The 14,491-nt window shown below is 46.9% G+C and overlaps 1 protein-coding gene across 7 annotated transcripts in view; it reads right to left on the bottom strand.

The window, feature by feature from the left end:
* Positions 1-14,491, bottom strand: part of CNKSR3 (CNKSR family member 3) — a 76,491-nt gene that overhangs the window by 23,573 nt on the left and 38,427 nt on the right. For 6 of the 7 annotated variants that reach the window (XM_059699994.1, XM_059699991.1, XM_059699992.1 and 3 more), the window contains 3 exons: positions 11,847-12,010; positions 4,929-5,131; positions 4,196-4,283 (listed from right to left, as the gene is read on the bottom strand). In XM_059699994.1, the coding sequence (XP_059555977.1) occupies positions 4,196-4,283; positions 4,929-5,107 (267 nt within the window). In that variant the 5' untranslated portion in view covers positions 5,108-5,131; positions 11,847-12,010. The remainder of the gene's footprint in view (positions 1-4,195; positions 4,284-4,928; positions 5,132-11,846; positions 12,011-14,491) is intronic. The other variant, XM_059699996.1, reaches the window with a different exon arrangement.

Raw genomic sequence — 14,491 nt, 5'->3', positions numbered from 1 at the left:
CTTGATCCTCTGAGGGATCCGAGAAGCCACCAAGAGCATGGCTTTCTCCCTGTGGCGACAGGGCCACGGGCGGGAGGAATGGCTGGAGTCGGTGTGAGAAAGGGCTCGCGTTTCACGGCCATGCACGTGGGCCCCCACACCCCTTCCTCTGGGCGGGAAGCAGCTGCAGGCCCGACGGCGTGCTGTTTGGCACGAAGGCCGTGGAATGGAAAAAGGAGTCCTGGAACCAAGGCCCCTCCTCGTGAGCCAGACAATGGGCTGAGCTCTGTCACACGGCTCGGTCACCTGGCCCAGCGGACCGGGGCCAGCCTGCCTGGCAGAGACCCAGCCTGGGCAGCCACCAGCGGCCCCTCCCTCCACGCCCTTCCCTCTGCTGCCTTCTTTCTACCTGAGGAGCCCGCGAGTCTGTTTCCCCTCCCCAGGCCTCTGTGTCTTTCTCTGGAAGTCAGGGGCGATCAAACCGGCCTCAGCTGATGAGAAGTATACGTGGTAACATGTGCCAGACACAGTACACAACCGATTCTCAACCAGGACGCAGTAAACGGCCTCCTGGCTTTCTCCTCGCCTGTTTTCGGGGCTGGCCTTGTTTCCACTGTTTTCTTGGGCTTTACATGTCTCATTGCTTTCCACACTGGAATTCAGCACCTGCCACTGTCCTCCCGGCTCTCACCGTTGTGATTCCAGTTTTCACGTCATCACAATTTTGGGAGGATAGATGGACAGCTTCACTCCACTTCCCTCCCTACTAAGGTAAACTCAGTTTTTCTCCACTGCGCTTCTATAGTCATTGGTGTATTGTTTTTTGGATGCATGTATATAGTCCAAATACATATATACATACATTAAAAAGATATTTTGGTCACGGTTTATCTTCCTATTACAATTCCCCACCCACCCACCCTTTATTTTTTCTCAACAATACCGTGTAGAAAACTCATCAAATCACCTGGTAAGGTAAATATTAGCATTTCCATTTTACAGATGAAAAAATCGAGGCTCATACGTTTTCAGTGACTTGTCTGAGGTCGCAGGGCTAATTAAGGGGAGAGGCAGGGTTTGAACCTATCTTTCCCTGAAGCATACGCTCAATAAACACCAACGAGAAAACAAAGAAAAAAAATGAACCACAAACAAACAAAACAATACCTCTAGTATCCTTTAAATTTGGGTTAAATTTCTCCTAAAAGACAAATTCTCATCAGCTTTTTTAAACATCAGCTTATCTCATTCATTTGAACAGACATTTAAAAACCATGATGTCATGAAACCCCCAAAGCCAGGTGAACGTGAGGAGGAGACTCAGTGGGCGCCCTGCTCCGGAGGTAACTGGACCCAGACCTCAACCTCCCAGAGGGAGATCTCGTCATCATCACTCATACAATCACCTGTACGGCTCTAAGGAAAACACATCGTCCTAAGACGACGCAGTAAGACCATTCGGTCCAGACAAGCAGCGTCACACTGGCTGGATTTCCCAAATGTCCTCCTCGCTGTAAGGGTTACTCTAGCCACATGCCTAAAACAGGATTCCCCTCTAATACTTCCGGTACCTTCCCTCCTAAGGACTCCTCTAACTTTATATTTTTGCTTATTTATCTTTTCCCCCCAGAGACTGTAAGTTCCATAAAGTCAGGGACTTTTTTATCTGCTTATTCATTGATATTCCTCCTGCCTAGAAGAGTGGTAGGCACATAGTAAGTGTTCAATAAATATTTATGGAAGGAACAGTCCAAACGCCAACACCAACCTGCTTAGGCAAAGCAGATTCATCTCCTGAAAACAAATGCCCCCTCAGCCTTCAACGTCATCACTTTCTCCTCCTCTCCCTGCCCTAGAGCAAGGGCAGCCTGAATTAGTCAACAGTCTAGAACCCTTTAAATAAAACACAAAGGCACCTGTGAACGCTGAGAAAGAAGATACCTCGTAAAAAGGGCTCCTGGTGGCTAACTGGGCTCAAATTAAAACAAACAAAACAAAACAAAAAAACAGAACCTACCAGCCATTTCTACACAGGGGTCTCTCACACAAACGGCACTTCAGGGAGAAGCCTGCACTGCACTGCCTGCCTGCACTGTGTTCGTGCCATCTGAGCCAGCCCTTATAAAGGAGTTCCTAGAATCCTATTTCAACCAATAGGACTGAGGCTTTCGCCATCCAATCAAAGCTGCACAGCTCTGACCAACCAGAGCAGCTTTACTCTCACCAATCAGGATAGTGCAAACTGATCAAACTGTGAGAATATGGAGTCCTCATTTGCATGAAGACAGGCCAATCAGAGACCAGGGGCAGGGACTTCTGTCTATATAGGCCAGCTCCTCTCTGGCTCAGGAGAGTGCACTTGCCCTTTCCATCAATGACTGAACCCTGTTTCCCTGGCTGAGCTGAAACACCAAAGATGTCTGGATGGACAGGAGGGGAGCAGACCAGCGGGGAGCACAGAATGCAGCAGACCGGCAGGACACAGAGCAGAGCCGTCTAGCCAGAGAGGGCCCTGGCCCCAGGGCTGCCTCACAGCCCTGCTAGATCACAACCGAGCTGTTTTACACTAAATAGTTTTTCCTTCTTCACCACACCCCAAATTGGGGACTCCTATTGGCACTGAATTGGCACCAACAACCATTGTTTGACACACTCATGAGCAAAACGTTCCCATTTGCCAATTACAATGTTTAACTTTGACTCTTGCACTGTCCTTTTCATTGATCACAAATAAATTCTTTTACAAATCAAAATAGGAGGCAGAATATAGTGGGGAGAGGGAAGCAGAGAAGAAAAAGAAAGCTGAAGGTGTCAGAGAAATAAACGTCTTCCCCCTCACGAATGCCAGGACTCAGTGGCTGGGTGATTAATGTACCGCAAGTCGTATCAGACTGGCTTTGTCAAGATTACTTTACACATCGTAAAACAGAGCAGAAACTCAGAGCCACTTCAGCGGTTCTGAGCTCCTAAGAACATGGCCTGGAAAGCAAGTGATGAAGTCACATGTGCCTTAAGTTCAATGGCTGCCCAGGACTGGACCTCAAAGCCAGGCTCCACTCCCCATGTTCCAGGAACAAAAAGAAAGCGCCCGGCCCTTCAGAACTGCACCTGTTACACGGCACCGGCAGCAATGAGCAAAGCACATGCTCTACTTTTTGTCAAATCAGCGGTGGGAACTAATGGGGAATCAGAATTTTAGAAACAAATGAAACATGAAAAAAGAACAACCTCTTCCTTACATTTTATAGCCTCAACTCCATTCAAAAGTATTTTACGGTGTCTGCTAGGTGCCAGGGAATAGGACAAGAAGTGACCTTACAAGCTGGTGGTCTAATAAGAAATATTTTAAAGTTCAGGTCACAGAAACTAGTTAAAAGTTAGATTGATACAAATCTTCCTGGCCCGAGGCCTGGCCCATGAGTTGTGGGTGAAACTGACACGTGTCGTTTCCAAATCAGAACATTCGTCAGCGTACAATCCTCCCAGGTCCTTGGTCTCTCTGCCCGGAACAAGAAACAGGAGATGCTGGTTATTCTGCCAGCCTATGTCCTCAAGTGAAGGGCCTGGAGCAGCTCCCCAAACTGACCCATTTGGATCTACATCAGCGGTTCTCAACCTGTGGGTCACGACCCCTTTGGCAGTCAAACGACCCTTTCACAGGGGTCGCCTAAGACCATCCTGCCTAAAATAATTTTATGGTTGGGTCACAACATGAGGAACTGTATTTAAAGGGCCAGGAGGTGGAGAACCACTGATCTAGATAATCAAGAAATGCACTCTGAGGTTGGGAATTACTTGTTACTGCATCATAACCTAGCTCATCCATCCTGACTGGTAAACCCAACCACCAGCGGTCAAAACGAAAAGAAGACTAAGAACAAAGATTATAGTGAAATTTAGTTACTCCAGAATTTCTATTTGAAAAAAAAAATTAAGTGCTCAGACATTTTAGAGAAAGTGCAGGACCATTCACTCAACTTTCTGAAATCAGAGAAGGTGATCTTTGAGGTAAAGGCCGCTGGTTTGGTTCCATTTTCAGAAACCATTGACTCAATGCCTCTAATATAAAGGCTTTCATCTCCCCCCAGTTCTAATGGGGAAAACGGAGGGAGAGAGAGAAAGCATGATACCTCATACCTGCACATAACCCTGTGAGGAAGAGGGAAAAGAGAAAGGGGAGGAAAAACCAGTTAGGAGGCCACAGCGACACACTGACCTTCTGGACTGTGGTGGTCAGGTCCAAGCACAGCTGAATGATTTTGTTCTTCGTGACTGAGAAGTCCGTGATCCCTGTAAATGGGGCCCTGGAAGGCAAAACATATGCTCTTTTAAAAAGTGTGGGGGTGGGGGAGGGGACCCCACTGGGATCCCGCACTATGCCAACAAGCAGGGCTCCTCAACAGGCTGGCTTAAATTATGTGTTGTGTAACCATTCCTCTCAAAACACACAAATCAGGCATCTGAATAGGAAAGAGAGAAGTGCTAGACAAAAAAAAAAAAAAATACATTAAAAATGAGCCAAGAGAATTAACGTCCCTTCAGAAGTCAACCAACAGCCTTCATATGACCAAATCGTCATTAATGTTTGACGTCAGGCAAACACGCTAGCACAGTTTCGCGCTTCTCTGGGCTGAGGTTAACGTGGCCCTGCCGGTCACTTTCCAGTAAGTCCCAAAGGGGACCTGGAGGCACAACATGAGGAACTGTATTTAAAGGGCCAGGAGGTTGAGAACCACTGATCTAGATACAGTTGAATTGACTGATCTAGATACAGTTGAATGTCAATTCACCTGTTAAATACAGTTCCTCATGTTGGACCCAGCACACCTGCAGAGGCCCCGCGGGAGGCAAAGGAAGGGGACGACGGTTCGTGCTCCTAAGACGAAGCACAGGCCTCTGTGCCCCTCGGGCCCTGCTTTCACAGGACCGTCTAGCAACCCGCAACTCACCGGTCCAGCCAAGATAACAAGGCCTTGGCCGCGCCTATGAGCTCCACCACAGAAGTCAGGAACTCGTTGGGGGGCTTGTGGGACGTGTTCCCGTCATAAGCTGGGCTCTTCCGCCGGCTACTTATGTAATTCTGTAAGTTGTGGGAGGACGCTCGCAATTTCAGAACCAAGTTCTTCATATTGTCGGTTTCAAGGCCATAATTCTGTGGAAAATAAAATCAAGCAGAAAATGCAAAATCAATGAACCGTCTCCAAACTCTCATCTTAACTCAAAAGCACACCGAGTAACCTGAATAACTCCTACAATGGCCACAAAGCCCTCTATCATTTGCCCACAGTGCTGATCTGACCTAGAATGGCCACACTGTCCCTCCCCCAGCCTACTCTTGCCTCCGGGACTTTGTTCTTGCTAGTTCCTCTTTCAAAATCCTCTTCGGACAGATCTTGGCAGGGACAGGCCCCTCTCACTAACGTCCAAATTAGCCCAAATGTCCCCGCTCTTCTTTGAGGCTTCCTGGACTATCTAGAGCAGAGTTCTCAACCTGGGTCCTACGGACACTGAAAGTCCGATGACTCTTTGGGTTGTGGGAGGAGGATTCTGTACACGGCAGGATGTTCAGCTGTCCGATACTCACTAGACAGCAGTAGCACCCCCTCCCTAGTTGTGACAACCAAAAATGTCTGCAGACATTGCCAATACCCCTCAGGTCACTCCCTGGCGCCTCACCTGTCACCTCTCTGAACCATCGTATTTGCTGCCACCATCCTCACTGGGATGCAGGTCAGCGAGGGCAGGGGCTGTGCGCGCAGCTCACCACTGTGTGTCCAGCCCAGGCAATAAAACAGGGCCTGGGGGCTGCGTTCCCATCAGAGAAGACTCTCCCAGAAGCAGAGCAGCACTAACTGAATGTCAATTCACCTGAGATGTAATTTCCGTCTCGGGAGCTTCTAGCCTCTGTTCTTTCTGAACGATGCCCCACTTACTTGTGCTTTTAAAAAAAATCAATTTCATATGACAACATTGCCTCGCCTCCCTGGCTGATAAAGAACAAATTCCAGGAAACACCGCATCCATCTGAGATGACGCTGGCAGGAGGTGGGAGATGAGTCTCTGTATTACCATCTGTTTAATCAGTTTAACAAAAAGCGAAGACCTTTCTGGGGTACGTAACACTGTGTCAGCAGTCGCCCCGGCAAGAACGTGGTACTGTTTAACCACTGGGACTAATCTCATGGCCCACAGGACTGAACTTGCTCTGTGCCAGGAACTGGGCTGAGTGCTGGACAAGAATCATCTCAGGTAAACAGCCTGTGCCGGTGGAAATGATGTTTTCTCTGGGGGACAGAGACATTCAGTAAGTTCTGCAGCTACACAGCTAACCAGTGGTAGGGGTGGGGTTCGAACCCGCGCCATCCGCACTGAGGGTACAAGCTTCCGGTCGCGATGTGGTATGCCCCCTTCCACACCTCCTGCCCAAGGAAGAGCAAAGTGGTAACGCAGAAAACGGGACAAGAAAAAAGGGCAGTGGCCAGTGATCCTAGATCCAGCTCTAACCGACGACCTGGTTAACTCGCCAGTTCTCTCCTGTGTTCAAAGCTTCCTTTAGCCAGCCAGGCCTCACCCTCTGAGAGGCCAGCAGGCCCTCTCGGTCCGAGCAATGCTCTGTCCCCTGATCCAGGCTGTCCCTTAGCCCCTCCTCTCTCACAGCCCCAATCTCTACCGCCCCAGGACAGCCATGTCTTAAGATCACGATAAACAAAGCATAAATATACCGGGGAGCTCTTTTTTTTCCATCCCAAGATGAACAAAGGTAATAACAATAATAGCAAGGCTTTACCTTAATGAAAACTTTAACTAGCTTTTATGTGATGCTTCAATATATGTTGCTTCCTAGCTGAATAAAAAGTATATTTTTAATTTAGATAGAAATCTTGAAAAAGAGTTAGGTACCAATACAAAGGAAAAAAGCTCCCAGATCCATGAACTAAAACTCTCTTGCAAACCTTAAAAATAAACTGTAAATGTCATAATAAAAATGAGTGCTCTGTATTAATGGAAATGTTCTCCCTGAACCTTCCATTCATTCGTTTTCCCCTCAGTGTCCTTTTCTAGAGACTCGCATATGAAATTGTCCTTGAACAGAGAAGACAGAAATGAAAAGATGGACTTGCATCATGGCCTTTCAATTCAGAGAATCGGACTCACAAGCAAATGGATAAAGAGCCACATGACACAGCTTGTCCTAAAGGACTGGTGACTATCGCTGAAAGGAACTGTCCCTTCATTCGGTCAATTACTCAGCCTGCCAACTCACAGCAAGCGATCTGAACTAAAAGCAGGAAAGCCTGCTTTCTGAATACCACCGTCACAAGTTACTGGGAACTTTCACAGCTACACACAGCAGTTACTTCTTGAACTCTAAGGGGATTAAATGCATGTTAGTGTTGCAAGAAGCTTTAAACCTCAATCTCCTACAAACCTACCACATTTGATATTAAAATAACAGCTTCTTATTAACTGGTTCTTTTCATTTCCACTCTAACTGCTGGTTCTTTTTATTCCCCCCCCCCAAAAAAAAAGAAACAAAGACAAGCCATGAGACTGGAAGGATGAATAGATGAAGCTATAATAAAAAATAATTTTAAAAGAAGGGAAGGCCGAAACCAGTTTGGCTCAGTGGATAGAGCATCGGCCTGCGGACTGAAAGGTCCCAGGTTCGATTCCGGTCAGGGGCATGTACCTGGGTTGTGGGCACATCCCCAGTAGGAGATGTGTAGGGGGCAGCTGATTGGTGTTTCTCTCTCATCAATGTTTCTAACTCTATCTCTCTCCCTTCCTCTGTGTAAAAAATCAATAAAATATATTTTTTAAAAAAGGGAAGGTGGAGCAAAGAAAGGCAGGGAAATTCCTTTCCCTATGACTCCATTCCACGGTAACAAGAAAACAAACTGATGGTATCAGGTCAAGAGAGCTTCTACTGTAGAAACATGACCAGGAAAGGAGTATTGACTTCAGTGCCCCACAATGAGACAGAAAAGGAATAATTTCTCAGAACAGATTTGATTATGTTCACCAATCTTTGCCCTAAAACCTGTCTCCTTCAGAAATTGCTTGAAGGTAAAGAAAATACAAACTGGGCAAGAAAGGCAACGAGCCTCCGAAAGTCAACACGTGTACTAAAAACTCTCCACACAGATGTCACTCCATTCGAAGTCAGCCTTCGGGCCATTTCCTGGTCTGGCAGAGACACACGGGACAGGAGAAAACAAAACAGACAGATGCTCACTCTTCCTGTGCCTTACACTGTACACACTCTAGGGGAGGGAGATATTAACACAACTTTTACCTTCTTTCCCCATTCCCACTTGTTCTGTCCATGATCTAACATTCTTGATTAAGGAGTGTCAGAGACATACAATCAAAACCAGCTTATTGAGTTGCATCGATTAAATTACAACCTAAGAAATATACTTTGTTTTCCTGAAAGCATTTAATAAGCTCATAAGAAAGATCAAGTTAAAACCAACTGCCAGCAAAGATTATTCCTCCTGCATGATTTCTCCCCAGAGAAAAGGGTAATGTTTTTTAACGATTTGCCCCGTGGGTAACAGGTGACCAGTGAATAATCTTAAGGGTACAGAGCGCGCAGACACACCCTGGGCAGGTAGATGCATTACAGCTGTTTTACTTAATCACACTTGTAGGTGGCATCCTTAACACATGACTAATTCCAACTTTATCCACTTTCTCAGCCTACATCGACCTCAAGAAAATACATCTGTCCCTGCCTTGGTCTTCAGGTAACTAGGGTCTGGTTGATTTGGCAAAGAAAATGGGTTACAATTGCACATTATTAACTCTCAATTGCACCCTCCAGATATTCCAATAGAACTATCACCAATAACGAGAATGTTCTCCAGCTGCACTGTCCAAACATGGTAGCCAGGAGCCACCGGAGCTACTGAGCACTTGACATGTAGCTAGTGCGACTGAGGAACTGCATTTTATTTCATCGTAATTGAAAGAGTCACGTGGCGAACAGCTACCCTACTGGAAAGAGCAGCCTGTCCCCGCTGCCCTCGGCCCTGGGGTAGAAGGAGGAAACGGGGCTCAGACTCTGAATTCAACCCTGGGAAGTGGCCCCAATTGCGTCTCATAATCCCAGTCTCTCCCCTAAGTCCCGCCAGCCCGCCAAGGTCAATGCTCACAAAGGCGGTTTCTCTCCTCGCTCTCTCCCCAGGACCAGCTATTTGTGGGCCATCTGCTCACAGGTTTTGGAATCTTAACCAGTAGCTGTTCCCTGTTTTAGGTTCCTATCCATTCTATATGCCCTTTTCTTTCCAAAACGTTCTGATGCCTTTGTTTTTTCCTTACTCGAATTCTATTCATTTCCTGTCCATCATAACATCAACATCCGCCAAACTACGTTTACATAAAAACCCCTTTTATGACACGAGGGCCAAGTGTAAGCACACATGAACTAGCTGCCCGGGGGGCGAATTCTTCAAGGCAAAAAATGATCGCCGATTTATGGCTGGCATAAATGGGTTAAGGGTGCAAACGTATTCGTGGTGTAAATGAGTTACACCGAGAGTATAATGAATATATTCACTGTCATAAGAATATTTCAAAGGGAGATGATCTCAAGATGAAATGATATTTCAGTCAAACTCTCTAAAACCCTCCCCAGCCCAGAAATGACACGTCCACGCGAGGCTTCCCTGAGCCTCCGTCAGATGCATCCTCGAGCGCCCTGCACACCAAGCATGTCCAGAAGGAGTCTGAGGTCAGAACTTTGTCTACAAAGGAAATGAGGAGGAAACTGTAGGAGATAAAACACAGCTTTGGGTTCTGGCGTGCGTCCAACTTTGTTCCTTCCAGTCTAATGGCTGAAGGGGTAGGGAAAGGGGAAAAGCAGGAGAGGCAGCTGGGTTTTTTATCATCGCCCTCACTGAACACAGCGTGCCTCAGTCCCCGTCCTCCTTCCCTTCCTCACTGCGGAGTTCAAGGTGGTTTCCCTGGCCTGCGAGCCCCACCGCAAAGCGGAGAGAGATGGTTCAAAAGAACCGAGCCCGGCGGCGTGGCTCAGGGGTTGAGCGTCGACCTATGAACCGGGAGGTCACGGTTCAATTCCCGGTCAGGGCACATGTCCGGGTTGTGAGCTCGGATCCCCAGTGTGGGGCGTGCAGGAAGGAGGCAGCTGATCAATGATTCTCTCATCACTGGTGTTTCTCTCTCTCTCTCTCTCTCTCTCTCTCTCTCTCTCCCTCTCCCTTCCTCTCTGAAATCAATCAAGAAAAAAAAAAAAAAGGCAGAGAAGACTGAACAGCATCGTTCCCGGAAAGCATAATAAAAGTGAACTCAAACATGTTTCTCTGCATTATAAAAAATGCAGTTGTAGGGCTCTTCGACATCTCCTGGGCAGTGCAAACACACACGCTAGCCCACGGCCCATCCAGGGGGACAGGACCGCACAGACAGGGGAAGCAGACACCCCCGTTTCCCTGGAGACCCCAGAGTGAAGGGCGAGCAGCAGGGCCAGGGTCAGAGGGCAGGGAGCCCGCCTCCCAGGCCAGCGCTCACCCCGCTCAGCCAGGGCGTCTCCCTCGTGGCGGCTCATTTATCAAATAATTTCCCCGTTACTTCTCTAAACAAGAGCTCGGTGCATCTCCGAGCAGGAGACAAGGCTCTGTCCATTTTAAGCAAAAGAAGACGCACGATGCAGCGCGTGTTATATAATCAACGGAGCGCCGGCCCGCGCTGGCCACGGCCTGGGCGGCACATTCTTTCCCGCCGTCCTCGGTGATGTCATTGTATATTCCCCTGGCTCGGGTTCCGGGCACTGCTACCCCCGCCTGCATGCGGCCCGGTCTGTGCAAACCCTTCCACGGCACCAGGACAGACAGACATGGACCCCAGCCCCTGGCAGCCAGTCTACAAGCACAATGCCCGTGCCGGGGTTCTCAGCCCACACCGAGAGCCACCCCCGCGGCCACAGGTGTAATGCAAGAGTCAGCACCTGGCAGGATTGAACTCAGTCACGGTCAAGCCAAAGCCCAGTCATCTGGGAAATGGAACTAAATCCACATTTTTCCCATTTAGCTGCCATTTGATAGGTTGATTATTTCACCCACAGGCATCAGCTACTTAAATATCATGAATGCCTGTGCAGAATAAAAACGCTTTCTATAGGAACAAGAACAGACATGGAAATCAGAACCCCTTTTTCGTTGCAATTTAGTAGACGTTTTCTTTCAGGACTATCTCTATCTTTTTATTCTTTACACAAGATTTAAAAATAAGACTAAAAGAGTTTTTTGGTAATAGGCACACTTTTCCTATAAAGGGCAAGATAGTATTTTAGGCTTTGGGGGACCCATGGTCCCTGTTACAAATACTCAACTCTGCCCGTGTGACATAAAAGCAGGCACATACGATGCTTAAATGAACAGGCATGGCTGTGTCCCAATAAAACTTTATTTACAAAAATAGACATGGATCAGATTTAACTCACAGGCCCCATTTGCCAACTCTTAATTTAGAAAATGATTTTTATCTTCCCTTCTCACATTATCTCCAGCTCACGTCAATGAATCATTAAGAAGATAATGGCCCAACCAGTGTGGTTCAGTGGTTGAGCTTCGACCTATGAACCAGGAAGTCATGGTTCCATTCCCCGTCAGGACACATGCCCGGGTTTCGGTCTCAATCCCCAATAGGGGGTGTGCATAAGGTAGCCGATCAATGATTCTCTCTTATCATTGATGTTTCTATCTCCCTCTCCTTTCCTCTCTGAAATCAATGAAAATATTTTTGAAAGGAGATAATGACAAGCTCAATGGCAAACAATGGAGATTTATGAGAACAAAGTTCGAAAGAACATCACCCCGGTACAGATCACCTTTTCCTGAACTAACCAGTGCACAGAGAAGGTCGACCGCCTCCAACACCAGCTCCTGGTGTCCAATTCGAGTGACACCCAGCTCCTCAAGATCCTGATGGGCGATCCGCAGCAGCTGCTCGCCGTTGATCTTCTCTCGCTCAAACTTGTGGACGTACTGCTGCAGGCAGTCATCTAAGCCTACCGGGAAAGCAAAGCAGGTCATCAGTGCCACTGTGTGCCTTTTCTCCAAGAAGTCACCCATTATGCTCCACTATTCGACTGTCTATATAACATGTATCCCACCTGAGGGACCTTTCAAGTGTGTCCTCATCTTCTCATCTCAGACAGATTTTAAAGGTGCAGCTTAAAGTTTCCAAAGGGATCCAGTTCAGTTTTATGACTCTTACCTTCCCATTCCCCTTCAACTAAAAGAACAAACACTAACCGCCTGAGGACTTGCAGTGCCACTTATCTGTACTAGACACATGTGTGGCTGTTGGTTAAGCAACTCTTCCTTGGGGGTTCCATCACCCTCCCAGCCCATGTGATCCCAGTGGGCCTGCCAATCAAGATGCTTTGCCACAGTATTTCATCTACCAGCCAGTATTAGGTTCTGGGATGACCATATGACTCAAGAGAAACCAATTAAAATCTTCCTTGATATTTGATATATCAGAAGATGGAGGCTCTTTCTTCCTTTCCAAATGGAAGCCATAAAGACACAACCTTGGGGATACTGGCAGTCATTTTCTAGAAATAAATCCGAGAGAGAGAGAGAGAGAGAGAGAGAGAGAGAGAGAGAGAGAGAATGCCCCAGAATATCCTACATGCCTGTACCTTGCAACTAAAAAACTTCTGATGAATACAGAATCCAGCAGTGGTACCAGAGAAAGGCAGTTAAATGGGTTAGCTTAGGGGAATTTTCCAGACCAAATACTACTGCCAACAGGATTGCATTCTAATGTTCTTATATAATGATTAAAATAGGTATGCCAAATAGAACTTGGGAATTTTATTCCTGGACAGAGAACTTTCTGGTCAACTTGTTTTAATGGTTTTGCTGAAATAAAATTTTACCGGAATTGGCTCAACTATTGTAGCCTAATAACAATAGCCATCTAATGCTTTAAACAACTAGATTGCTATAAACTCAATCCCAACACAAAGGATAAAAACTCAATTTAACTAGAACAATGAATGTGAAAAGCATGATGCTGTCCCCTCCCCGCCACACACACCACACACACACACACACACACACACACACACACACACACGAGCACTCTCTGCTATGTGGGTCCTCTCTGGACTAGAAAGGTAGATAAAAGTCTAGCACTTACTTCGGGCAATACTAAAGTTTGTGGGTCTTAAAATCTAATGCTCTAGGCTAAAGGACATCTCTGCCCCACAAACTTACCCCGATTGCCTCCTGATAAGATATAGGAAGAGGAACAATTTCCTGATAACCATTTGGGGCTATTAAATATAGAAAGAAGAGGTAAGAAACAATGAATTTTATGGTAACCAGATGAGTCGTCATTCCTCCCTGAAATGACATCTGTCTAGCAGAAGGGCTCCATCACACAGCAAGCGAGGTTGGGGACATTGATATAAACTTTGCTCCACTTGGACCACCTTGAGCCACAAGTGGTCTCCATGACATGTGAGTGGAGCAGGTTGTGGAGGCCACGCAAGTCAGCAGGCATTTACGGCGATCTCCACCTGGGTCACAGGGGCTGGGTCTCAGCTCCTGGGCCACCCAGGGTGTGGGCAGAGGGGCAGCACCCATCAGCAGCAGGCAGCTGTGACAATGACCAAGGGCCAAGGACAGCCTCCCGAGAACTCTATGTCCACCACACACAGACGGCTGAAGTAGGGCTTGTGGACGCTATATTACCTATCCACAGTCACAGAGCTTACAAGATGCCAAGAGAAAGATTTTTATAGCAGAGTTTTCTTCAGCTTCATACAGAAGAAAAGAGATTGAATTCAAATCAAGGTCTATTTGACAAAAGGCCCGCTCTTTTGCATTCTACCAGCAAACACAGGGTTATAAAAACGCCTCTCCAACCATCTTCCTAAATTATCAGTAAGAATCACGGAATTTTAGACATACTTAGAAGGTACTTCAGATCTCAATGAGTCTAAAAAGTTGGGAAAGTATGGACCAAAGATGAATTCTTTTGAATTTTACCCTAAATCACTTACTAGTGCCCAGTTCTAAGCCAGATCATGACCAATATCCCACACTCCTCTCCTTCAGGTTGTTCTCTTCCCTGCCTATTGTGAGGGTTGAATTGTGTCTCCCCAGTAGTCATGTGCTGAAGTCCTAACCCCCAGTAGCTCAGAACATTGACTATTTGGAGGTAACATCTTTAGAGAGGAAATTACATTAAAATGAAGTCGTACGGATGGACCTGAATCCAGTATGACTGGCATTCTTAAAAAAGAGGAAACACACAGAGTGAAGACCATGTGAGGACACAGGGAGAAGAGGCTGTCTGCAAGCCAAGGAGGGAGGCCTCAGAAGAAACCACCCCTGCTGATTCCTTGATCTCTGACTTCCGGCATCCAGAACAGCAAGAAAGTAAATTTCTACTGTGTCACCCACCCAGTCTGTGGGGCTTTGTTATGGCAGTCCTAGCAAGCCAACATAAACCCAATAGCATTTTAATTCAT

Source organism: Myotis daubentonii, chromosome 6 (genome assembly GCF_963259705.1).
Source record: "Myotis daubentonii chromosome 6, mMyoDau2.1, whole genome shotgun sequence".
Lineage (NCBI taxonomy): Eukaryota > Metazoa > Chordata > Mammalia > Chiroptera > Vespertilionidae > Myotis > Myotis daubentonii.
Note: the sequence above shows the minus strand (reverse complement) of the source record. Positions and strands in the feature narration are given on the sequence as shown.